Raw genomic sequence first — 26,925 nt, 5'->3', positions numbered from 1 at the left:
ATAACTGATCATACTCGAGGTATAGTTTAGACTTCACCTTGCAAAATGTCCATCATTCATTTCTATCTGACTTTTTTAATACTTGGATATGAAGTATAATAAACTTGTTGAGCTTGTAAGGCTAATATGAATGGTTCATATGTTTCAAACCTTGATTTATGATTCACCTCCACAATGCCTGAGACTTTATCGACTCTTGTTGTTGTGGGATCAAACCAATGGCACTTAAATAAAGTTACCCTATTATTTATGCCTAAATAAGCCAACTTCATTATTTCTTCTATAACACCATAGTAGTCATGTTCATTTTCATCGTAGCTGCTACCCTTGACACACACGCCACTATTCATTGTTGACTTATTTACACCGTAGTCTTTTGTATGAAATCGATAACCATTTAGGATGTACCCGTTGTAACATTGCACAACTTTGGTTGAACTATTTTGTAAATCACATATTTCTTGATCTTTAACATCACCATGACAGACCTACAAGCATAAACAATGATTGTGATCATGACCAATTAAGTAACTTATTATTGTTTATATGGAAAGAATGTATGTCATCTTCCTTACCAACTCTTTCAATTATGCCACAAATTTATTTTTACATTCTTTTTGTACTTCTGCATCAGTGAGATGTGTAAGTTCTCTTCACAACTCCAGATCAAATCGTTTGTACTTAATAAATACGTATATTTCAGAACCATGTATGCACGTATAAAACTTAGTGTTACAAATTAAGTATACTTACTCGATGTATGGGTCGACTGCTGAGCAATTAAAAAAGATATAGATTTATGTTGCGTCTTGCTCTCGATCTTCTAAGAGTCTTGACTGGCAACTGCCAAAAGCATGCCCAAGTGGTTGAAATATCGACAGTTTGTCAGCTACAATAAATTGTTCTTCATCATCATTACGAGGTGGGTATGTGTAACGTATTGGAATGTGAAGTTCAAAGTACATGATGAGAAATTTGAAATCTCTTCTAAAGTGTATGCCTCACAAATAAAGCCCTCTACTCTTGCTTTATTCCAAACCTTTTTTTTAGGTCAAACATGCATCTGTCAACAATATACATCTCGAATTATAATAAATTTCTTAATAGCATTGAAGAGAAAAATATAAAAAAACATATATCTTTTAAATAGGTACATCCACCGATATTGTACAGGACCACCAACCCTTAATTCTTATGGCAAATGTATGATCAAATATTTCATAACATCAAAAAATGTTGGTGAAAATATCTTCTCTAGCTGACAAATAGTAGTGACGACAGATTCCTCGAGATTCCTTACCTCAGATACTACGACTTCTGATGCGAACAATGTTATAAAAAATCAACTCAACTCGGATAATACCTCCCATATAGGTTTGTCTAACATATCATGGAATGCTAGAGGTATCAATTGTTGCATCATGACATGTCAATCATGGTTTTTCGACCCATATAATTATCCCTTGTCTATCTTCATAGCCCGAGCAATGTTAGAGACGTATCCATCTGAAAATCTCAACTATCTCAACCATTGACATACCTGTTTTATTTGATCTGGTCCAAGCATGTACCTTGCCTTTGATTTCAATACTTTGCCATTGTACTCTTTGAGTTCCAATTCTGGTCTTTTACATATTACTTTTAAATCCATACGGGTCTTTAGATTATCCTTCATTTTCTCTTTCACATTCATTACCGTATTAAACACATTATCAAACACATTTTTCTCCATATGTATCACATCCAAATTATGTCATATCAATAAGGTTGACCAATATGGTAGTTCCCAAAATATAAATTTCTTTGTGCAATTGTGATCCTTCTCAAATCCAAGGAATGACATCGGGTTACGGGCATCTGTCAGTCCATATGAAAAGTATTGCAATCTTCTTAAAATCTCTATGTCAGACAATCTTGTAGGTGGACCTTCCATTTCAGTTGTGCCTGCTCGAAACACATTCCTTTATCGTCGAAACAGATGATCGCTGGGTAAAAATCGACGATGACAATCAAACCAGCACGACTTTCTTCCATGATTTAATCTAAAAATTTTTGTATCCTCCATGCAGTACGGACATGCCAACCTCTCATGTGTGCTCCAACCAGATAACATACTATATGCAGAAAAGTCACTGATTGTCCATAGAACAATAACCTTCATATTGAAGTTTTGTTTTTGGTGGGCATCGTACGTGAGAACACCGTCATCCCACAATATTTTCAATTCATCAATCAATGATCTTAAATATACATCAAGATTTTGGCTCGAAGAGGTCGGACCAGGGATCAATAGAGACAAGAAAAGATTTTGATGCTTCATACACAAGTTTGGAGGAAGGTTGTATGGGGTGACAAATACTGACCAACACGAGTATGGAGTTGATGTACCCCCAAATGGATTAAATCTATCTGTATATAAATCGAGCTTAACATTTCTCACTTCCATTGTGAAAGTCTAATGAATACAATCAAAGTGCTTTCAAGCTTCTGCGTCAACAGGATGCGTGATCGTGTTTTTATCATGTCGAACTTTATTTACATGTCATCTCATGTGTTTAGCCATCCTCGAAGATATATACAATCATTGCAATCTAGGGGTGATAGGAAAGTAGCGGAGCGACTTGTATGACACTTCTTTTGACCTCGTGCTACCATTGCCTCTTGTTTTTGGCTTGAACCGAGGATGCCTACATGACGGACATGATCTGCGATTTTCTTGATCTTTGAAATACATCCAGTGATTTGGATAAGCATCTATCTTTTGATATCCCATACCTAGAGCGTTGATCATTACCTTCGCACGATAAAAATTTTATGACAATTTCTCATCTGTGGGCAACATACTCTTCACAATAGAGTACAAACGGTCAAAACATGATTGGCTCAAATTATACTCGGACTTCAAATTCAGTACTTAAAGAACTCCAGACAAGATAGTGTGACTTTCGCAACCATTCCAAAGTGGCTTATTAACATCTTTAAGCAAATCATAAAATCTACTAGTTGCATCGTTTGGTGCTTCTTCCTCTACCTTAGGTGGTACATAACTAGGACCCATAGCAGAACCCGATCCTAGTCCTACGACATCAAATATCAAATCTATATATAGATTATCGTACACCACATCCATCCGTACGTCAAAATTGTTTATATATTCTTCACCATGAAACGTCCAATTCTGACACTTGCTATTGCAAATTCAATAAAACTGTCAACACCATCTATATATTCAAGCCATACTTCATTGTCAACTATCCTACGGTACATCCATTCATGGTTTGCAATCATTTTGTCATATGATGATACAGATATTATCCTAACCAGTTAAAAGAGAATTATCAGAATGCTATGATGAAGACAATATCAAATTTATCATGTATTCGTGGTAGATGTAATGATTTGATATCTCTCTCTCTCTCTCTCTCACACACACTCACATATATAATATCATTCAATCACAAGAATAATGATGCATGCATTGATAAGTTAATATTTTCATATGCAAAACAATTCGTTTGAAGCATATTTGAAGCATTAATAACTTATCATTTATTTTTATTTACAAAATCATTCATAACACGATACATTCATTTGAAATATATTTTCATGATACAATTTCACATGGAAGTCATAATCAAATTGAAAGTAACTTCATGCAAACATGGATACAATCACATCAAACATTGCAATACATTCAAATCATTCATACCAAAACAATGTCATACATGTACCTGCAGCAAACAAACTCTAATATCCCGCTAACTAATACCACGACTAGCATGAAATCCGAACTCAAAAAATAAGAATACTTCTATTTTGATACATTAAAATCATGCACAGCAAGATCTCCGAACTCTATCAAAGTTGTCCTAGATATCCACAACTAAGTAAGTGTGTGAATAGAAAAGTGTTGCATCCAAGAAATTAAATAACCTGTGATGCACATGCATGCATCACTTACTCACCACGGGTATTTACCCGATTTGCATTGCTTTTGTCACATACTTACCACGGGTCATGGGGCACAAGCGAGATCCGTTGCGGAATCTGCATGAGACAATGTGTTAAAATGATTGTTATTTACTGGATGACATGGAGGGTGACGCTCTCTGTCGAAAATGAGCCCAGACAGGGAGACCCAACCCTCTGCTGAAAGCGAGACAGGCAGGGGCGCTGACTCCCTGCCGAGGCAAAATGTCTCGACAAGAGGATCTGCCTCCTGCCGAGAAAACAAACAAAGGGCTTTGGTGCTTCGCCCCCTGTCAAAATTATCGAGGACAGGAGGGGGGAAGCCACCCCCTGCCAGGAAAAATCAAAAGGCAGGGGGCTTCTCCCCCTACCGACCATTCTCCGGCAGCGGGGCAGAGCCCCACTGCAGGAGAAGTCAAGAGGACAGGGGTCCCTTGTCGACATTTGAAAGGACAGAGGCAAAGCCCCCTGTCCTACCGGAGATCGGGGCAAGGGGAGAGCCTGGCAGAGGCGATCGGAGCCTCTGCCAGCCCCCGTCGACTACAGACGGGTGGGAAGGGCCTGATAGAGGCTGTCAGGCCTCTGCTGGCCCTCCGACAACCATAAGGGGAAGGGGGGAGGGTTACATGCCTGCGGGCTGGGGTCGTCAGCCCTCCGACAATGGGAGAGGGAACAAGAGGTCGTCGATAGAGGAGGTCGTCAGCCGACAGGCGGGCGACGGACGATGGTTGGGCGGGCGACAGGCAGCAGGCGAGCGACGGGAGGCAGACGGGCGATGATCGGGCAATCGACGGGCGACTGGCGGGTGGGCGACAGGAGGTCGATGGGCGGGCGACAAATGAAACAGAAAGGGAAAAGGGACTCACATTCGGAATTTACGAAAAATTTAGCGGCAGATTCGCTACAGAATTTTGCCATCGCAAATTTGTGATGGAGTAGCGACAAAAAATTTATGCTGATGATCCGTCGTGAAGTTGCCACGATGTTTGAGATGAAATGTTTCTGTCGCTAAGTCGCGATGGATGCATGACAAAATTTGGTCTGTTGTTAATTTCGTAAATAATTCGAATGTTAGTAACTGATAGTTTTCTCTAGTTAATCCGTCGTAATTTTGCGACGAAAAAAATTCATCACAAATTTCTGTTGCTAATTAGAGTTTTTCTTGTAGTGGGTCAGCGATGAAGTGGGTTCCCTTATATTCTAAAAAAAAAATTAACCAACTCTAAATTTGAAGAATGTGGTTCAGCCTCCAAGCCCGTGGGTTCCCTTATATTCTAAAAAAAAAATTAACCAACTCGAAATTTGAAGAATGTGGTTCAGCCTCCAAGCCCTCTGAGACGCTGTTCAAGGGAATATGCTACTTGTTATCTCCCCCCAACGAGCCTCTCCAAGTACTCGCGAAATACCTGAGTCACAATACCTATTCGGATCAAACCGAGTCTTTAAATTGGATACAAATGAAATGAGCTGCATGCCAACTTCCATGCATATATACGTGACGAATGGTAACAAATCATACAGCATCTCCTCAGTCCTTACCCGCTTACACGATTCAATTCAAAAAACGAAAAGAAGATAACGCGTATCGGATACCGTGAACACGCACCTCCGTCATGAACCCTTTCGTACACACACGCCCATCTTGGATATCCACAAACCAAAAACCCTAGTGAGAGTAAGCCTCTAATTCCAATATTTTATATTTGAATTATACAGGAGCCACCTTAATTTATCATTAGTGTACTTTACAAATATACTTGAATTTATTTTTATACCAGTTATTACTATCTGAGAACTGAAAACATGAGAGGCATCGTGTGAATCACGATTTTCATGAGTTTTTTTTCTCTTAAATCTGATTATGCTTGTTTTATAGAGACCAGCTCTTGAATAATCCAATTTTGATGCATAAGCAATATTTTTTAAAGTTTTAAAAATCAATAGCACACAATGTTCATAAATGGTCAAGCATCTAAAATCATATTTTTATATAAAAAATACGCGATTCAACAGTCAATCTCTAACAAATTCATCATGCAAAACACCATGATCGAATTTGCAAAAAAAAAGTGTTGAAAATGCTCTGTTGGCACAATAGTTCTGGTATCCTAATGGCCTAATTTTATACATATTTCTTTTATTGTGTCATTTTTTGTGAGAGAGAAATTAGATAAAAGGGAGACAGAGTGAGATATCTCTTTAATTGTTATCAATTTGACAATTTTACAAGAGTTCATTCTCTAAAATAAAAGAAAAGAAAAAGACAAATTTACAAGAGCTGAGTATTTTTATAAACAGTACTTGGCTTTTATTTCTCTTATATTGTCTTATTTCGTAAGAGAGAGAAAATAGAAAGACAGAGAAAGTAGAGAGAGAAACCGCGTTATCCAGCCTGGCTTTCGTATTAACCCCTCGGGCCTCACATCTTCATCAATCTTTCCTCTCTTTTTTTTCTCGCTGTCTCTCTCTCTCTCTCTCTTCCCCACCAAAACTCTCTCTCTCTCTCTCATCAGGCCTCTCCTCCCACACCATCATTCCGGGCTGCGTCAATGGCAACGCTTCTCAACCGCCGCCACCACCACCTCCTTCTCATCACCGCCACCGCCTTCCTCCTGCATTTCGCGTCGGCCAAACCGGCAGCAGAGAAGCAGAATCAGCAGCACAGGCCGTTGCCAGCCTTCCACGAGGCCCCCGAGTTCCGGAACGGCGCTGGCTGCGATCCCAACGACACCATCCACGTCGCGATGACCCTTGACGCTGCCTACCTCCGCGGCTCCGTCGCCGGGATCCTCTCCGTCCTCATGCACGCCTCCTGCCCTGAGAACGTCGCCTTCCACTTGCTGACCGCCCCCCACCGCCGGGCGGAGCTCCACCGCGCCGTGATCTCCACGTTCCCCTACCTCCGCCTTCGCCTCCACCTCCACCGCTTCGACCCGGGCCTCGTCCGCCCCATGATCTCCTCCTCCATCCGCAGCGCCCTTGATCAACCCCTCAATTACGCCCGCATCTACCTCGCCGACCTCCTCCCCCGGTCCGTCCTCCGCGTCATCTACCTGGACTCCGACCTCATCCTCGTTGACGACATCGCCAAGCTCTGGTCCATCCCGCTCTCCCCCTTCGTCCTCGGCGCCCCTGAGTACTGCCATGCCAACTTCACCAAGTACTTCACCCCGCGCTTCTGGTCCAACCCGGCCTTCCGGCGGGCCTTCGCCGGCTGGAGAACCCCCTGCTACTTCAACACCGGCGTCATGGTCATCGACGTCGAGGGGTGGCGTGCCCAGGGCGCCACCCGCAGTCTCGAGGCGTGGATGCGTGTCCAGAAGCGGACCCGCATCTACGAGCTCGGCTCGCTGCCTCCCTTCCTCCTCGTCTTCGCCGGGAACGTGAAGGCCATCGAGCACCGGTGGAACCAGCACGGCCTCGGCGGCGACAACCTCGAGGGGAGGTGCCGAGACCTCCATCCCGGACCGGTGAGCCTCCTCCATTGGAGCGGCAAGGGGAAGCCGTGGCTCCGGCTGGATTCCGGCCGGCCTTGCCCACTCGACAGCCTCTGGGCTCCTTACGACCTCTTCCGGTCTCCCCTCTTCCTCGTCGATTGATTGATGGCAGAGGTTCTTGTAACTGTACATAGTACCAACAATTCATGCTTGTTGGCTGTTGCATTGCAACCCTCTTCTTCTTTTTGTGGATCTGGCAAATCGGATTGATCAGGTTGGTGATTGTTGGTGTTGGTGAAGAAAGATCGAAACTTTCCAAGTTGGCACAGTTGCCATTGGTGGTGTTTGATCAGATCTGGATGGTGCCGTTGCTTTCTTCTTTTCTTGGTTGGTTGATCCGATGGAATTGAAGTTGGTGGGGATTCTGAAGTTGCATTTTGATGCAATGCTTAAAATGGTGGTGGTGGTGGAGGAGGAGGAGGAAGAAGATGAAGGATGGGATGTGAATAGGAAGGCGAATGGAGCCATGTAAGTGAGGTGGTGGTGGGGTGGGGGGGGGGGGGGGATGTGGAGGGATTTGGAAATTGATTTTTTTTTGTTGGTGAATGATGAATTGAAATCTTGAATTCGTGATTGCCTGATTCGTTTTTTTTTTATTATTTCGTTTTACCCTTTTGTTAATTTTTTTGTTGTTACAAGTTTGTACTGTATTCAATCGAACATTGAATAATTAATCACAATTTGTTAAAGAGTTTACAGTTTGGTAACCCTTGTGTGGCTGTCAAGTCCATTACTCTGGCTTCTTGTGGATGTGATGAGCTGTGTTTGTGTCAGTATTTGGTGAATGTGATTCGATGGGAAAGGAAGAGAATAAGCACGTAAAAACAGGGTAACTTTTAACCAAGTTGTCTTTTTTTGTTAGATGGCCTTTTTCTTTAAGCACCTCAACTTTTAGTTAGTGAGATTTCTTTCTTTCTTTTTCTTTTTTTTTTTGGACTGAGGAACCCTCGCCAAGAGTAGATATTTATTGGTACTCGGAAATAAGTTGGGACGCTCATGGCCAGGCTTATGTTCATCTGGTAAAATAATAGGGTTGGCAAGATGAATACGACCAATAGGTACTCGGCTCATCTTGGCTCGACTTGTCTTGTAAAAACTCGTCGAACTTGTGTTGGCTCGCGACAAGAATGAGTGAACACACTTCATGCTCGTCTCGTTCCGCTCGTTTACTTGGCCTACCGGTAAGGCAATAGAATAAGAGCTGAATGCGTATAATGTATAGCGGTACGGTGGATTAAAGCAAAGGCTCGTGAATCCATTTACCCCAACCCCACCCCGACAAAGAAAATTACTTTTTTCTGTTTTGGTAATTCAAGGTTGGTGGATTCACCGTCATGTGTCAGTCTCCCCTTCAATGTGATGAACTGGTCCTTGCAAAGTTTGATCGAGTCTTCAATGGTCTTGCTTGGGAGGCTGGGACATGGCTTAGGCTTAGTTAAAACATATTGTATGTCATAATGCAATTAATAACCAGTCAAAGTAAGGTTGGTCAACTTGCTGATGGGACCGAGCTGAATTCAATAAGAAAAAATTAATAGAAAAATTTGTTTTCAGCACATTAATATAGCCTATAGGGATAAAGTTATAATATTTTTCAAATAAGATAAATATTTTTATTGTCTACAGTATATACAATCTAGTTGGAAAATCATATGTGCAAGTTGTATCTACTCAATATCACCTCATAGATGTGTTCATGTTTGTTTACTTGGAAACTCAACTGGGATCATATTTTTCTGCTGTAAAAGTATGATTGTTTGGTTCATCAAATTTTGACACATTGTGGGCCGTTGATTTTGAAGCCCTTAAAAAGACTGCTTATATGTAGCAAATAGATTATCTGAAACCTACTTTCTACTAAACAGTCTAAATCACATCCCTAAGGTTAGATCCACAAAAGAATTCTCTAAAAGTTGAAAAGTGGTGTTTTCTACTAGATTATATGTGCAAATGACTGTAGAAAATATTCATCCTTTAAAATATGCAACATCTCTAATTATCATGTTTTCTTGGGAATGTTTTTGAATAGTAATAAAATCATTATATTTTCAAAATATTGCCGATATTTGTGAAATAAGTTCCGAAGGCCGGAGATGTTGAGTTTGGAGATTTGGCTGTCCTGGTTTTTGGAAGACAGAATTACCAGGTGTAACTGACCCCAAATTGAGTCATTATTTACTTTAATAAGACTAATAAAACTAAATTCGGACCCTTTCCAAAAGAGAGCTGGCAAAAAATGGAGAGACTCTTATTTGGACCCAAATTAACTTATATAATCATAGAAACTTCTTGTACTTGTGGAGTCTAATGGAAGTGAGGTTGACCTGTATATATATCTATGTCATGTATATCTATGTCATGTAGAAAGATTAAAGACAAGGTTTTCGTCGAGGAATAAGGTTCAACTTCGTGCCTAGATTTATAGTCAATGAAAAAATAGCTTAATACAGATAACTGACTTAAGCTCAAATCCTCTTTCAAAGAGCTTTCGTCGAAAGCTGACAAAGCTTGAAATTGGCTTGGCATAATAAACGTCCACTCTAAGAGCAAAGCTGACAAAAAATTCATGCCATGCTAATACTGCTCCTACTTGCTATTTGACTGAAAAGTTGTAAAACTGCGAGGCTTGATGCTAGCAAGCGGACAATACTATGGTTGTAGTTCCGCAATAAGGAAAGAAGACAAGATGACTGTGATTGGGGGCTTTGCCGGGCATAAAGCCAATGCCTATAGTGTGAGCTCCTGTATTGTGGAGTACTCTCATGCGCGCATCATGTCATACTTCAACGATGGCTTCATGCCGGGGGAACATGATTGTAAATGTGCTCTGATTTTTTTCCGGCTTCTGTCTAGGTTGAGTTGCCTTTTTATAAATTTTTGTGGATTTTATTTTATTTTTTGAAAGTCCATCTGGGGTTAGTCCAGCCCCTACCAGTTATACAACTATACCATTGGGTTGCGAATTCGCAACGACTCAACACAAGGCGATGTGCACTAGTTGCTCCTGCCAGATAAGCGGAGACCCCATTGGCAAAACAGGGTTTGTTTCTCAAAATATTTTTGGTGGATTTTAGCTGCATGAAATTGTCAATCTAAATGTCTCATATCCAATTTTGGTTATATCTCTTTTATCATTCTTTGTCGATGTTTGGTCTTTATAGACTAATAAAAGAAAAATAAGTATCATCTACTCCAGCTTCTTTTTTCTTGTTACCTCTAAATAGGTTGTTAGATCCCTTCAACATAATGGAATAGGACATCTCAACTAAACTGATTATGAGGACCAGTTTAAATTCTGCCATGTAGTCTGCCTTTTCCTTTCATTTTCTTTCACTCCTTTTACATCAAGATACCGTCAAATTTCTCTCTCAAGTGAAGCACAAATATTGTCAAAGATAACAACCTGCCCAAGATAAAATTATAAATTCTATAAGGCTAAATGTTGGCTACTAATGAAGGTAAAAAACTATTTGTAGAAATCATTTTTTTTTTGTTTTAAAAAATCTCTACTTTTTTGTAAATCAAATATTACTCATGTGATCTACATGGTTTTTTAGTAGGAAACTTGTTTTGATTCATGCGATTATGATATATAATTAGGTTTTTAAAGGGGTTAAAAAATCAATAGTTCATAATGTGCCAAAATTTCATAACAAAAAATCACTTTTTTACATAAGAAAACACGATCTAAGGCTTGATCCTCAGCCAACACACAATTATTTTATACAGTTATTGATATCAAATTTCAAGAGTTGAACAACTGTTTTACATGTATAAATATAAAGATATTTCTTTTTCTAGCATGTTTAAGTATAAGAAATTATTTTCTGTATTTTGACAAAAATAAGTTGATAAGTCTTGTTAATTTTATCTTAAAGACTTCTTCACATCAGATTTATTTATTGATGCTTGACAATTAACTACAAATTCATGTACGGCGTAATGAGGAGTTTTTAAATTTAAAATGCCTAACTGAGTTTACAAAAATGAGGTAATGACAAGAAAACATAATGTATTTCCTTTGCTTATTTGCTTATCAGGTTAACTTTAGCTCTACCGGTTGCGATGACAAATGTAAGAGAATATTTTTAATATTATAAAGACTTATTATATAAACAAATGAGAGATGAACACGTAAATGATGCTTTGGTTACTTACATTGAGAATGACATATTTGACACTATTAGCAATAAATCAATTATGAATAGCTTTTAAAATATGAAAGATCGATAATGCCAATTGTAAAAGATACGCTTTAGAGTAACTATTTGATTTCTTTTAAAATGTTAGTATATTCTAATTCTTTATTAGTTTTATTGTTTTTTGTTCATTGGATTGATGCTTTCATTTATTAACGTTATGATAAAAGATAAATTGGTGAAAGTTGCAAGTACACTTTCCAGTTTTGCCTTTCCATATGAAGACATTTATGATGTTATTTGTAGATTATTTAAAATATTAACTAATTAACTAGTTATTTATTTATAGGATGTCTATATTCTTTTGTCACGTCTTTATTCTTTTAGAAAGGCAAGCTGGGGTTAGGCATACCCCCGCCAGATATCTCTTAAGCCCCATGTGGCAGACGGATTCGAACCTGGGCCTTCAGCTTGGCACAGGACCCAGTTTACCACATGGGATACCACCTCAGTGGTTCTTTTGTCATGTCTCGCTTACCACATGAGATAATTTTTCGTCGCTATTTTTCTTAGTCAGTAATGACCCGTTTTCTTGTAGTGTTTATTATGTGCTACCATTATGCTAACAAGTGGAAAAACACATTTGTTACTTGCTTAGGTACATCTGAGTGAGAGGGCTGGCAAAAGAATCAAGTAGCTGGTAACTCGACTTGGTTCATTTTGCATGGGGCTCATTCAAGCTCGTCAAGTGAGTTCAGTGATCCGAACAACGACCAACTCGTGCAGCCTAAAAGAAATTAGGGTTTAGGTTAATGCTTGCATAAGCTCGAGCTAAGCTTGAGTTAACCCCAATAACGTCCGAGTGTAAATGAGCTGAGCCCGAAATCGAATAGCCTAGCTAATTTGCCAACCCTAACCTGTGCAGTGCTCAAAATCCAGGGTAGACCTACTTGGAACTTAACGAAGCTATGAAGTGGAAAGACAAGGAATACGGTCATATGCAATATCACCATAAGTTGGTGATATTGAATATTGACCACTATGTTCAACCTAGTGGTCCCCATTGATGGGAAGGAAACAATTTTAATGGTTAAAGTTTTAACTGTAAAAGTATCACTGTGTGTCTTTTAAAGTCTAGCCGGCCTCACGGAGGAGCTACAAATCCATCAAATATCATTTTTTTTTTCATTGAAAACATATGATCCAGGTGTGTTTTTCATAAATCGGCCATGACTGACACATTTATGGGTCTGAAACTGCAAAAAAAAAAAACACCCAAAGAAAAGAAAAACCCATTTAGTACGTATCATTTAGCAACTAACCTGTGTGCAGCTATCAATTTCTCTATATATAGAGTGATTTGGTAGATGCTCACAGGTCAGGTGAACGTGCTAAATGGGGTTTTCAACCTTTTTTTCATTTTATTTCTAAATTTTGATCGTACAAATGCAATCTATGTACTTGATTTTATAGGGATCAGCTCTTGAGGTGTTCCATAACACACACATGGGTGAGTTTTTATAAGATTCAGTGTTGTGAGAGGAGTACGCCTCAGTACCTGAAGCTTACGCCTCAGAGGCGAGAGGCGAGGCCCACGCTCAAGGTACTGAGGCATTGCTGTGATGCGCCCCTCATCAACCTCCGACCAGTTGTGACCACCGACCACCAGAGTTGCTGTGCTGCAGCTGCTGCTCAGTCTTCTCCGACCACCGGATGACCGGTATATCCCTCGCTTCCGTACCAGCTGGGCGGGTGCTCCTTCTCTTACTGCCTGATCCCCTCCCACCGCTTCACTTCCATTCCAGTTGTGAGAGGCGTACGCCTCAGAGGCGAAGCGCAGGCTCAACGCCTCGCTTCGCCTCATCGCATTTAACAACCTTGATAAGATTAAAAAAATCAACGATCCAAAATCTTTGTAAATTTTTGAGGCTCTAAATATGATTTTTTTTTATCAAAAACACATGATTCAAGTGTAGATTTCTTTTTAATTGACCAAGCCCCAAACATTTATGGGGTTGAAACTGTGAAAAAACATGAAAAAGGCAGAAAAACCCCAATTGCACACGTATCATTTCGCACCTAACATGTAAGCAGCTACCAATTTCTCTATATATACAGTGATTGGTAGCTGCTCACAGGTTAGGTGCAAAATGAGGGTTTCAGCCTTTTTTTTCATTTTATTTTTAAATTCTGACTGTACATATGCGATCTATATACTTGATTTTATATGGATCAGCTTTTGAAGGGTTCGATCATGACACATGGATGGGTTTTTATAAAGTTCAAAAAATAAATGGTCTAAAATCTTTGTAAATTTTTGAAGCTCCGAATATCATTTTTTCATCTAAAAGACATGATCCAGGTGTTGATTTCTCATAAATCAACCATGCTTGACACATGTATGGTGTCGTAACTAAAAAAAAAGCACTGAAAAGGCAGAAAACCACATTTAGAGCGTACCATTTTGCCCCTAACAATTTTCTCTCTATATATATATAGAGAGAGAAAACTGAACATATTAGGCTCCATTTTTCGTTCTGCCCCATAGTTTTGAAGTGTTTTATCATAGATTTGAACCACTAGATGTGTTTAGCATGCTGGATTTAGTGAGAATCGACTCTTTGGCATCGGAAAAACATGTATACAAGTCAGATTTCGGTGATCCAAAAGCCAGTTCTCACTAAACAAAACCTACAGATGTGAGAAAAAAATTGACACTTTTTAAGTTGGTAGAATGGGGCAGAACTAGCCTAGAGAGAGAGAGATGAGTTAAACATATTAGGTTCCATTTCTGGCTTTGCCCCATTCTGCCTCATAGTTTTGAAGCATTTTATGATAGATTAGATGTGTTTTAGCATGCTCGATTTAGTGAGAATTCACTCTTGAATCATTTTTTTTTTATGAAAAAACATGTTTTTATGAGCTAGAAAAAATAAATACCTTCCTAAACATTGATTTTGGATAAGTGAAAAAAATCTGTATACAGGTCAGATTTCACTGATCCAAAAGTCAGTTCCCACTAAAGAAAACCTATAGATCACATCTATGGTGTTAGATGTGAGAAAAAATGCCAAATTTGATTGATTTTTAAATGAGTATAACATGGAGGTAGGAAATGAGCACATTACTTTTATATATATATATAAAGAGAGAGAGCCTAAAGAAACATCAATATCACTAAGACAGGGGATTAACAAAGAGTTGAGCCCGCAAGCAAACAACATACCCAAAACAAAGAAAAAAGAACACAGAGATCAGCCAAGGTTTGGAGGGCACAACATTCAGGTCAAAGTTATTAGAGATTTTCAGGCCTCACCCTGGCCGGTATGTAGCTCCACCCTTTAGGGCTTGTTTGATGCCTTATCCAAGCTTGGACGAAATGAACAATCATGACAGACATAATTCACGTTCTATAAGAACTGTACTCGTCCAATGTTTTTTTTTACTATACTCGTTCTCTGTGTTCCTTATGTCCAACATTTGTTTTACATTGTGCAGACAACATGGATACAAATGAAAAAATTTCAAATTTCATGAAAACTCCAGAAAGAAAATGCGATCAAAGGTGAAGAACCACAAAATCAACATGTTGTGAGTCCAAGTCCTCTATGATGTATCATCCAAAACCCAAAGCCATGGCAAACCCTAATGGACAGGGCCGGTGACTGGGGTGGACAATAGGAAGCGTTCTTCTTCTCTCCCTCTTACCATCAAGGTCGTCGTGTATTCCTTTCCCATTCAGGTAAGGGTAGAACCTGAAATTCATCTTGATATATCTTTGTCCCATCCAGGTTAAGGGCTAAACCTAAGTCATTCCAAAAAACTGATCTCGTTTCACCCATGAGACTTGATCAAAATTCTTATTTTTCACCATTTTGGGATCTTTACCCAAAGTCCCATCATGATTTCCTCATTTATGTTATCCAGTCATATCATTTTCAAGGATTTCGTCTCCACAAAGCCATTCAGGATAATGTTTTAAACCTGAGAATAATGATTTCAAAATAAATTCTTCCACACCCAGTTCAGATTTGCTGACTGAGGCATTTTTCAAAATTTAGAGTGAGCCCATTGCCACCGCCATCACCACCCTCCGATCGCAACCCATGGAAGCCAAGCGCAGGGCAGAGAGGTCTTTGTTTGCCAAGCTGACCCACACCTCTGAGCTTGCCCAGGCTGAGGATGCGGCTGGGCTCAGGGTACATTCAACGTTTGTTAACAAAACCATTCCAAGCAGTTTTTTATCCCATGGGAGACGAGCCATCAACTTATGGTCATATGACATATCATCGACCTTTGGTAATATCAAATACTACCAGATGCATTCGTGCCAAAAAAAGAAGAGTGGTAGTGAATTTGGCAGAACATCCTCTCAAGTATCCTATATTTTCTGGAGATGGGATCAGGTTAGAGTGTGGCCGTCAGAACACCTCTGGATGACGTTGATCTCAAGATGAATGGCATCTAAAACCTGGGCATTTGGATGGAACCCACGCTTTTTTCTGATGTTCATATTTCGGATGGACTACTTAGGAACATAGTGGCAAACCTTTTTATCGACAATTTCTCGTTTTTCAAAAACTCAGTAGAAATTAAAAAAATTTCATAAATCTTGCATTTTTTCGGTAAAATCTCGGCAATAAAAAAATTAATTTAAAATATAAAATTTATTTTTATAAGAAAATATTAATAAAAATTATTTAAAAATAAAAATACACTATTTTTTCATGATAAATAGCCGTTTAAAATGTAAATATTGTGTTTAAATCGTGGTATTTATGTTTTTTTCATAAATCTCATGAGAAATTGCCGTTTTAAACTTTCAGGCAATTTCTCACGATATTCTGGCGAGATTTTCATAAATCTCACTATATTTGTCACTATGCTTAGGAATGGTTTAAGTTTTAAAATGAACATATCACAATGAGGTTATTCATTGTTTTGACGAGTGTCGTTCATTCCAAGGTGCCTCTGACGTGCTCCTCTATTTTCTGAGAGAGGATGAGGTGCAATGTAATTACACACTTTTAGTGTGCTGCTGCACCTGATTGAGGGTGAACAGGTGCAGCAGCACACTAAAACTGTGCTAACACCTTCCACCTGATCCTCCCTCATATTTCCTTGTCCAATATACTGTATCTCGTTGATCTAGAAATAAGAGATACGGCTTGAATAGGAGAGCAAATCCAATACTCTGCCGAGTACTTTGCAAAAGTGTTTATGCCTAGTGAATGGATGTCATGCGTCTGATGTAAACCCGGAATCTAATTTACTGAAAGATGCTACCAAACTATCAGCTATGGCTACTAAAAGCTACAATATCTAAATAAATCTAGATTTATCAAGGAAAACAGGAAAAATAACAGAAAATAACAATAAATTTAATAAACTGAAATTCATTCCATCTCAAACTCTGATTAAACTCCTAAATTCATTCCATCTCAAATTTTGTTTCTTTAGGGTTAAGCTAGTCAGATCCGGATTTGGTTTTATCTGATCACATCCGACTCCGAGTCTAAATCTGATTAGGTCAAATCCGAATGAGCAAGACTTGGTAAAGCCTAGATCTGACCCAAGCCCGACCTGTTTACATATTATCCCTAAAGAGACTATGATTCTCAAGTGAATCTTTCTCTCTAGAAAGGGAATCACTCTTCCAACCTATTTAACAACAGGCTTGTTAGGATAAAAGCCATTTCCAGAAACATCCCTTTATGTATCTGTTCTTGTGGATGATATGGAACTGAAAAAAATCGTACCCGGCAAGGAGGGTCGACCTAAGCCTTTCAACTTGAAGAAGGTTGGAAGTTCAATATTCGGCATGCACATCCTTTGCCACAAGACCTAAGTCAAATGAGAAACTATCCCTGGTTGGTAGGAGGGAGTATTTGTGGTACTGTGAAGTTTTACACTCTTGACCAATGTTGTCAGTACGACTGAATCGTTTGGCCAATGATTCAGCTGTATCGGGCCAATATCGATACTCAAGTTAATGGTTCTGTATCGGCCAACAAATAATAAAAAACATTATGTGTCAATCACATGTGTTAAAACCATTAAAATAATATTAAAAAATAACCAATCCAGGGGTGATGCATATCCATTTTCAGATATGTATAGGCCGGGCCCACAACGGGATGTCCAAACTATAAGGGTGGTTTCTTCACACTAAATCAAGAGAAGAAAGGAAAGAATGAGACCCATCTGTTTGATCATCACTTATTCCATGATATGTTTTGGATAGCAGGAGTTAGCGTAGAGAGTTTTATTTGTACAAACTACCAAAGTAGGAAAAGAACTAGTAGTTTTTTGAAAGGCAAGCTGGGGTTAGGCAGACCCCCCACCTGCTATTATTCAACGTACCACTGGGGTTTTGAACCTGCAACGTCCCACCACAAAGAGACTTGCACTGACAGCTCCTACCAACCACAGGGAGCCCCCATTGGTGGAAAAGAACTAGTAGTTAAATGCACCAAATTGAGCATGTCTCCAACAGCCTGAAGATGACAAGAGTTGCAAACAATCTCTCTCTCTCTCTCGCGGCCCCAATTTGGTAAAATAAACAAAACTTGCAAACCAACTGGCGAGGCATTCACAGTCTCTGGTTGAAGCAGCATGAGACAGGGCCTTCAAAGAAAGAAGACGACGAACACCTCCATGCTGCTACACAACTAGAAAAAACAGCAGAGTAATAGTGAAAGAAACCTCACCAACATTACATTATACATTCAAGGAAGATTTTCATTCCGTGAACTCATATGTACAGGATTTTCTTACTCTCAATTTCATAATTTCTCATGCTTTATTAGGACATTTACAGGTTCTCAACATTTATTCCTCTCGTGGTATCCACCTGCTCCACCATAAGCTCTTTCTTCTCCTATTCAACTCGTCCATGCTCTCGTTCAGGGTCCTCGCAATCTTTCGCTGAAGACGCAGTACAGAAGCTAGTGCTTTGCGTTGAGCACTGGCTTTCTTTTTCGGCTGTATTTCCTGCAAGCGAGAAATATCATCAATGGTAACAATACAGGATGAAGATCAAACCTATGTGGCCGTATGAGCTACGTACCCTGATCTTCTGCAGCTGTGCTTCAGTGAAACCGCCTTCTTTTTCTGTGCCAGATTTTGCCATGTGATTGATTACCCATTTGGCAGCTTCACTATAGTCTTGTTGTGTAGCACGAAATAGCTGTAACCTGAAGTTCTGCATGAAAGAGAGGCCCGGTAGGCCTTCCCTGTTGAAGTAAGGATGAGCAAGAGCAGCCTTGGCACTGGTTCTTTGTCGAGCTTTGTATCGCACCATAGAGGAGAGGAGCTCCCACCCCATTCCCCTATCCAGGTCTAATAGTTCAAAACCTCTCCGGAGATCCGGGCTTCCACGAGGCTCCACAGTTTTCCTCCATGCAGCCAAGTCATAATCGCATCGCTTAAGCTGGCGATTGAACTGTATGAGGCTACTATCAGTGCGCAATGATGGGAAAGCCTGGACCATTGGCAGAAGGCATTTATGTAAGAAGAAAAGGCTAGTCGCTGAGTGCATAAAAGGATCTACAACTAAAATCCGTCAGAACAATATGCTGAGATAACTCATATGAAACTCATAAAACTTCAGATATTACTGAAATATTTCTTTATCATTACAAATAAAAGACAAGAAACTCTAAGAACAGTCAATACCATTTGCAAGAATATGAGGCCTGCACTGTAGATGTCAAATCTGTCAGGTATATTCATCTGTTAAAGGCATAAAAACATCAGTATATATATGAAGATCAAATCACTTGGTACATGAAAAACACCTAAAAGTTTAAATGATTTATTGACTGCTTAAATAGGTTCACCTGCCATAGGACTGGGGAAAGTGCAGTTGCCACCGGAGCAGAGGGGGCAGATGGAGTCTGTGTGCTCATTATGTACTGCTCAGGTGCTGTATACCTGAAAAAGTTCATCTGTGAGGACTTCCATAAGGACAACATAGACATATAGAAATTGAAGTGAAAAAGTATGAATAGCAAAGAAAACATGCAATTGTTTCAGTATTCATTTTGATATTTATTTAGTATAATTCAAGAATCATTTGGTTGACGCTGGAGAGTGCAAGTGTAATACATAGTCTGATACACTGAATGTGATTTCTTAGCAAATTAATAGAAAGTGTCTTTTTGAGGAGTATATTATGCATGCAGCCATCATATTAAACTTGGAAACAAACAAAAGCAATTATAATATAGATAATTAGCACTGATACAGCTTCAGAACCCAAACTAGATCTGATTTATTCAAATTCTGGCCCATAAGCTAGCCAGTTAAACTTTGAAGCCTGAACTTGATGAGTTAAGCTGAAGCAGTAGTTAAATGCAAACATAAAAAAAATACAAACATGACATGCAAAAGAAAAGCAGCAGCAGAGATTATCATGAATTAATTGCTTCAGTAATGCAAACATTTCACTTTATAAGGCAAACAGGAAAAAACCTTGGAGATGCATATTTTTTATTTTCTGACAGAGCTGAAGTGAAGCAGATAGTAAACAGTTCATAAAGAAGACAATATTAGAAGGATTGATACAAAGCAGATTGGAGAACTATGCAGATTCTCATTTAGAATAAATCAAGCCGCAAAAAATGTGCATGTAAAGTATGTGAATGTGCTTGACCGATTAGTAGTGGATGTAAAGTTATGCATCTGCATATCATCACACATGTATGGTATAACAAAACCTTATACACTTGCATAACTTACTAAGTGATGATCGAGTTCAATGCCCTTCATAAAGTAATCAAACATATTTAATAACATAAATGATACTCTTACTATCGCCAATCAGAATCCATACATGTTAGCTTCAGAAAACAGCACACAGCAAAGAGCTTGAAGAACAAGATGATCATCACTTTCAAGGAGCTACACAAATTCATCTACTCATTAAATATTTGAGCTTGATGCCTACATGACATCTCATAGACTAACCAAGCGATTCTAGAGGTTGTGCAGATTTTCAGATATGATAATAAAGAGCTAAAGCACAGATTTACATTTTCAATGCAACAACCACATAAAGATTTTTTTGGTGATATCCTATGCATCTGCAAACATAAATTTATGGTTCAATTCTCACTCTGTCCACTTTCAGATAACATCAAAAGATAACATTTCTGCAGCACGAGCTTTGCTTCAGTTCAATGGCTAAAAGTGAGGGTTGTTTAAGCTTATGCCTGGCATTATGAGTATCAAACTTTCAACAAGCCAGCCCAGGCTGCCTCAGCTCATATCACACTACCAGCAAGAGGTGTTTGATTCTTAAGCCCATAACCAAGTAAATGGACACACACACATACATGTTTATATGCATGTAAAAGGGTGCACAAACATACATGTTTATATGCATGTAAAAGGGTGCACAAATACATGTTTATATGCATGTGAAAGGGTGCCTTCATGTTTTTATTGGCTTGCTTTTTGAGGCTTGAAGATATATGGACATCTGCTGTCCACATGCTAGTGCATATTTGTAATACATACATATAAGCACAAGTACATAAACACATACATACGTACATGCTTACAAACATACATTTACATTATATATATATATGTGTGTGTGTGTGCATATGTGTGCATTGAGAGAGAGAGAGAGAGGCATAGCTGTCTACACCAAGTCGAGCGAACAGCCAACAGACAGTGGATGGCATGACCGTGCCAGAGAGCATTTTTGCGGCATGCAGCCACGTGTCTGTTGTGTTTGACTGTTTTTCCTGTAGGCACCTGCTCTCATATCATTTGTACTAAATGAAAATTTTTCACAATGGCCTAACAGATGAGCTTGAGAACATTTTTCTATGATAGTTTTCCCCACACCTCTCCTTGGAGAAACAAATCTTAGCAACTTCCCAGCAGTATGACCCGTGCAAATGTGCCGCAAAAGTACAAAACACAGTAACAAGGGAAAGATGAATAATACAACCATAACTCCAAAATATACAGTAGATTTAACATCTTAGGTTGATCAACTCAGACCCGATTACTGACAGAAACATTTACTGTTTTATTTTCAGGAATGAAGCGGCAGTATTGAAAAGGGGAATGCACTGCCATGCATCTTGTGGATGCATAAACAGAAATTACTTTCATTAAGAAAAAGAAATCTTAGGTGCACATGATAAACATGATCCTCATATTGCAGCTCAAGTCCCCAACCGCAGCACAACATAGATAGTCAACATACCACATCTTAACATTGGGAAGTAAAGGAGATAAAGTGATAGATATTTACATCCATTAAAATCTCAAAGGTTCATCTTTACCTAGGATCCAATAGAAATTCCTTGGGAACATAGTTGATGCCAACTCTTAGATCAGCAGCTGCCCCAAGGTCAATTATCTTAAACGCACGAGCCTCTGAAATTTGTCAACCACTCAGAGTCTGCATTCTTACCACAATAAAATACCAATTCCAACTCATGTAAATGAAATTTTTGCTGAATGAGTAACACCTTCTGAGAAAATAATGTTTTGGGGTTTGATGTCCCTATGTACAATGCCAGTAGAATGAAGCCCATCAAGCGCAAACAACAACTGCCTCATTATTGTTTGTATAATTCTGTTCTCTCTTTCTAAGCTTCTCGGAAAGTCTGGTATTTCTCCAAGAATCATAGCTTCAACCTAATACTCTTACATTGTCAGAGTTTCAGAACATTCATCACTGAATTATGCAGCTGAGCAGTAATTAACCAGTGGATGAAAAGCTTTGAATTTAAACAACTTTTAGAATTAACACAATTATGCTAAAAAATCAGAGTTGATTAATAAAATACCAACATTGTAAGGGAAATCTTTACTGAGAAAGAGGTCTGCAAGAGTGGACTCCCCTTCATAACGCCATATAAGCCAATACTCTTCACCTTTGCCTTTTGAAGAGCTCTAAATCCAAATATGCAGAAAGTCAATGTTTATCATAAAATGTATACGCACAAGAAGAAATAACTTTCATGAGTCAAATATATATTATGCCAAACTATATTTCTAGAAAATGAAGATTTGTGGAGTTTTCCTTTTTGAACTTAAATATTAGTATACCTCGAGAAATCCATACACAAAATCAGCACAGCTGCTTGCGCAGGCTCTCCTGACACGTTCATTCATCCAAATCTCGACTGCACCAAACTCAGTTGCCTTCTTTAGGACCAAAGCGCTTTCCTTCAAAGCCAAATATTTAAACCACCATCAAGTAAATATTCATGAACTTGGTACCAAATGCTCCAAAGACCAAAAAATTAAAATGCATTCACATGAATGAAGTTTTTAATAAAAAAAATCCTTAAAGTGTGGCACTATTCATTCAGGAAATTCATATAGCACATTGAACCCTTTATTTGATAGGTAAAGAAAAAAAGAGAGTTTTCTTGTGCAATTTGAATTCCCCAACCAATAGTGTAATTTTAGCACCGAATATTCAAAACCAAATATCACATAACCAACCCTGAGGCCTCAATAGCCATGCCAATTTTGAATCTGTTAACTGTTCAGCTCCCTAAAACCATATGTACCAAGTTGTTTTAAGATTCAGCATTCAAAAATCAAAGAACGAGAAGTTTTGGAGGCTTTGTCATCATAAACAACTAAAATGATGAATTTCCAGGAAGGTCGCAATGGAAATTACGTCAAATCTACAAAGACTAACTGAAGTTTGTGATAGTACCAACCCGTGCCTGGCCTGAAAAAGAACTCATAGTAGTAAATTTCTGCTCAGAAGGTGAATGTTGCAAATGTTGGGGGCAAAGCCCATTAAGATGGAATATTCAACATTTAGTTTCCAACATAAATGGTTAAGAGAAAAGATGGAAATTAGAGAGGAAATTACAAAGAAAGTAGCACTGCCATAATTAAAGACTCATTCACTTGTAGAACACGCAATGGAAACAGAAGATTATTGAGAGAGAACTACCGGGGCACTACCATAATTGAAGACCATCATTCACTTAAAGAAATGAGCAAACAAGGAATATGGCAGACCATAAACTCTTAAATTATAACATGCCAAAAACTAAACAAAACAGCAAAAGTACCTTCCAAGCAGGTTTCTTAGCCAAGGAAACTTTGTAGACCACCCCAAATGCTCCCTCCCCAAGTTTCTTCTCCAAGACAAAATCATCCTATCCATGCAAAAGAACCAACACAACAATTAAAAGATTGCAGAAGATCCAGAAAACCAGAATTGAGCTTCTGATTCGCGAAAACTGAACCTTTCGATAGGTCGGCCGAAACAGGCGTTCGACGAAGGCGAGGACGAACATATCCCAGAAGCCTGGAGCCACTCCAGGGGTAGCCCAGAGGTATGAAACCGTAGCCACGGCGAGAAGAACACCAGGGGGAGTGAGGGTAAGGCCATTGGAACGGGGCAAAGTGCTTCTGTAGATGATGTCCCCACACTCCATGACCGTGCAGGGCAGCCCAACACCAACACCAACGAACAAACCATGCACCAATTCCCCCAACCCCGCACGCACCACATTCTGTTTGTGGCGACCACCAACCAATTTCTTGCTTGGAAATGATGGGTTTTGAAGTTGGGGGATGGGTTTCCCATTGCTCCTCCACAAACCAACTCCAAATCCATTGGGCAACAAAAAAGTAGCCATTTTGGACCAAACTTCTTAGCTTTCACTCCTCAAATAGATGCATCACAACTAGATTTTTTGTGGGTTGCTGGAGAGAATATATACAGCACACCAGGGACTCTCTCTCTCTCTCTCTCTCTCTCTCCAATTTGATGGAGAGGGAGAAATTGAGCCATTTTGTGTGGTGGTGGTTCAAATTGTAACGTCTTAGGAATTCAGAAAGGAATTTTGTGGACAGTAGAGAAGGATGGACGCATAGATTTTCTTGGTTTCAATCCATACCATCATCGTCCCTTTCATGTGGCAGCAAAGACTGGATAAGTGTGAAGCGCATAAAACCACATTGCACAGATATATCCGATGGCAAATTTGAAAGGTCCGCACATCAGTACTTGGGGTAACCTAGCCATTTGCAAACCAATCAGACCCTGCTAAGTTTTAAGGTCTGGACCCACAATTTCAGCCACATCCAGACTTAGGGTCGTTTGACTGCTTCAGGTCTCAGGTCAGAAGTGATCTCAGGTCTTAGGATCCAAATCCTATGGTTTTAGATGTATAATCTCAAACTGAATCTGAAACCCATAATTGGTGTGTGTTCTTGACACATCAGTTCGATATTGAATCTAATCTTCTTTCAAAAAAGATATTGAATCTGATCTTTGGAATACAACTCTCATGAACAATTCACTTATGCAACATGTTTCAAACATGCACTATGCTTAATCAATAACTATAAAATTTAAACTAAAGCTTCCATGTTTCAATAGATATTACATTCATCCAACCTTTATAAACAGTAAAAAACTATACTCGGTTCTCTTGAACATCATTATGTTACATGATCCATCCATTTATGATGGGATATCTCAATACATAAAACAATTGTACACAAAAAGTATAAAAATATGTTTTTTTATGTTATTTCGTTGTATCATAAATCTGAAAACACACGATATCATCATTAATTCAAAATTAGAAATTGACTGAAAGATGATCTAATAAAATTGTTTAGTATGCTAACAATCATGTACGTATTTCAAAATTCTTATAAGTTTTTTTGTTTTTTTTTTCAAAAAGCAAGTTGGGGTTTTGCAGACCCCTACCGGTTCATTCATGATCATATCGTCTCAAAGAATTTTCAAAGATGCATCCGATTCATCAACTCCTTATGGAATTCCATCGGTGCTAGAAATCACAAGTGTATTTTATACTAGAAGAATCAGTGCACGCCGGTAGGGTTGCACACCGAACTGAGCTGGCTCGGGCTCACCCATTTTGTAAATGAGCCGAGACTGAACAGGCGTATGAAGCTCGGACGAGATATCGAGCTGAGATTGAATGACTTGTCGAGCCCGATAAGCCTCAGTCTGTTTTGATATATATAATATGTTTGCAAATAAAATACAAGAGGTTATTGATATTGCAATGGGTAGGGCTTTAGGCTTTTCTATTGAAGGTATTGGGTTCAAATTACATCTTTTGCTTTTTTAGTTGTATATTAATCGAGAGAAATTTTAGTATGTATATATTTTTTCCAGTCACAAGATTCTTTTATGGAATACCATTGAACCTTGGCTCGGCTCGAGCTCGAAACCGAGCTGAGTCTCGACAATGCCATACAAGCTTGGATAAAAACATTTTGAACTGAGTCGAGTTCGAACAGCCCAGGCTTTGTTAAAACTCAGCTTGTGTGCATCTCTACATGCTGGGTGGTGGAGGCTGATATGGTTGTTGCACTCACACAAGGGCGTAGCCCAGTCCTGCCTCCCGAAACAATTAATTTTTTTTGTTTTTTTTTTAAAAAGCCCAATCCTAGCCCAGCCCTGATTCCATATGAAATAGATTTTTATCCATTTTTGTAGCCCAGCCCATCCTAGCCCAGCCCTGACTGCAGCAAATAGTTTGATTTGTCCATATGAAATAAATTTTTATTAATAATTGTAGCCATTTTTTATTTTATCTCAAAAAAAAAATTCGGGGGCACTGCCTCCGAACCCCCGACTATCGCACAAATAATTTTTTTTCCTACACCCCTGTTTGCCCTCCCCTCACATGAATCCTAGCTACGCCCCTGTACTCACATGCACATTTTTAGTAGTTATAACATTTTCATTGATTGAAATCCAGGTACACAAACACACAAATAAACATGGCTATGCATAACATGCATGATGCATATACACAAACTAGTGATAATTATATGAAGTGTAAAATAAACATGATTTAGTAGATTAAGAACATGTAAATTATCTTATCAACAAAAAAATTTAAAGAATATGAAATCATTATTCATCTATGCTTACACACACAAACATCAACCGACAATTATTAAATATAAAATTGACAATGAATAAAAAAATAAATATAAAAAAGTACATGTCTTCGGCACCAGACATTGTTTGTTGTTGCATCCTTCTATTCAAAGCATGCACTTCTGTCGAAAGAATGGGAGGAGAAACCTCTTGTGCACTATGTATCTCAACATGACTCTTCCTCTACCTCCGAGCCCTCACTCTCCTTTATCGGAGCCATAATTATATCTATTGCCTGAGGACCCTTCACAATTGCCCCAACCCCAGTCTCACTCTCCTCCATATCTGGGCCCCTACTTTCCTTCAATTAATGTACAACCTAAAGAACTGCCTCTATTTTCATCTCACCATTACCACTACAAGTGGCCATGTCTCTATCAAGTCGGGTATT

General features: G+C 38.9%; 1 protein-coding gene and 1 pseudogene across 2 annotated transcripts; one reads left to right on the top strand and one right to left on the bottom strand.

Annotated features, from left to right (window-relative positions):
• Positions 1 to 6,434: 6,434 nt before the first annotated feature.
• Positions 6,435 to 8,150, top strand: LOC149827281 (putative galacturonosyltransferase-like 3 pseudogene; annotated as a pseudogene). Its single transcript, XR_016434872.1, has one exon. The product of XR_016434872.1 is annotated as a putative galacturonosyltransferase-like 3 pseudogene (transcript).
• Positions 8,151 to 18,328: 10,178 nt separating this feature from the next.
• LOC149827280 (serine/threonine-protein kinase STN7, chloroplastic-like) lies at positions 18,329 to 24,356 on the bottom strand. The gene is made up of 10 exons (XM_090019245.1): positions 23,848 to 24,356; positions 23,671 to 23,757; positions 22,682 to 22,801; positions 22,424 to 22,525; positions 22,099 to 22,267; positions 21,910 to 22,003; positions 19,447 to 19,540; positions 19,283 to 19,339; positions 18,675 to 19,088; positions 18,329 to 18,598 (listed from the first exon to the last, which is right to left on the bottom strand). Exons 1-10 carry the CDS (start codon positions 24,241 to 24,243, stop codon positions 18,437 to 18,439), a joined length of 1,695 nt encoding a protein of 564 aa, XP_089875371.1. The 5' UTR covers positions 24,244 to 24,356; the 3' UTR covers positions 18,329 to 18,436.
• Positions 24,357 to 26,925: the final 2,569 nt, after the last annotated feature.

Source organism: Nuphar pumila, chromosome 10 (genome assembly GCF_984573655.1).
Source record: "Nuphar pumila chromosome 10, dmNupPumi1.hap1.1, whole genome shotgun sequence".
Taxonomy (NCBI): Eukaryota; Viridiplantae; Streptophyta; class Magnoliopsida; order Nymphaeales; family Nymphaeaceae; genus Nuphar; species Nuphar pumila.
Note: the sequence above shows the minus strand (reverse complement) of the source record. Positions and strands in the feature narration are given on the sequence as shown.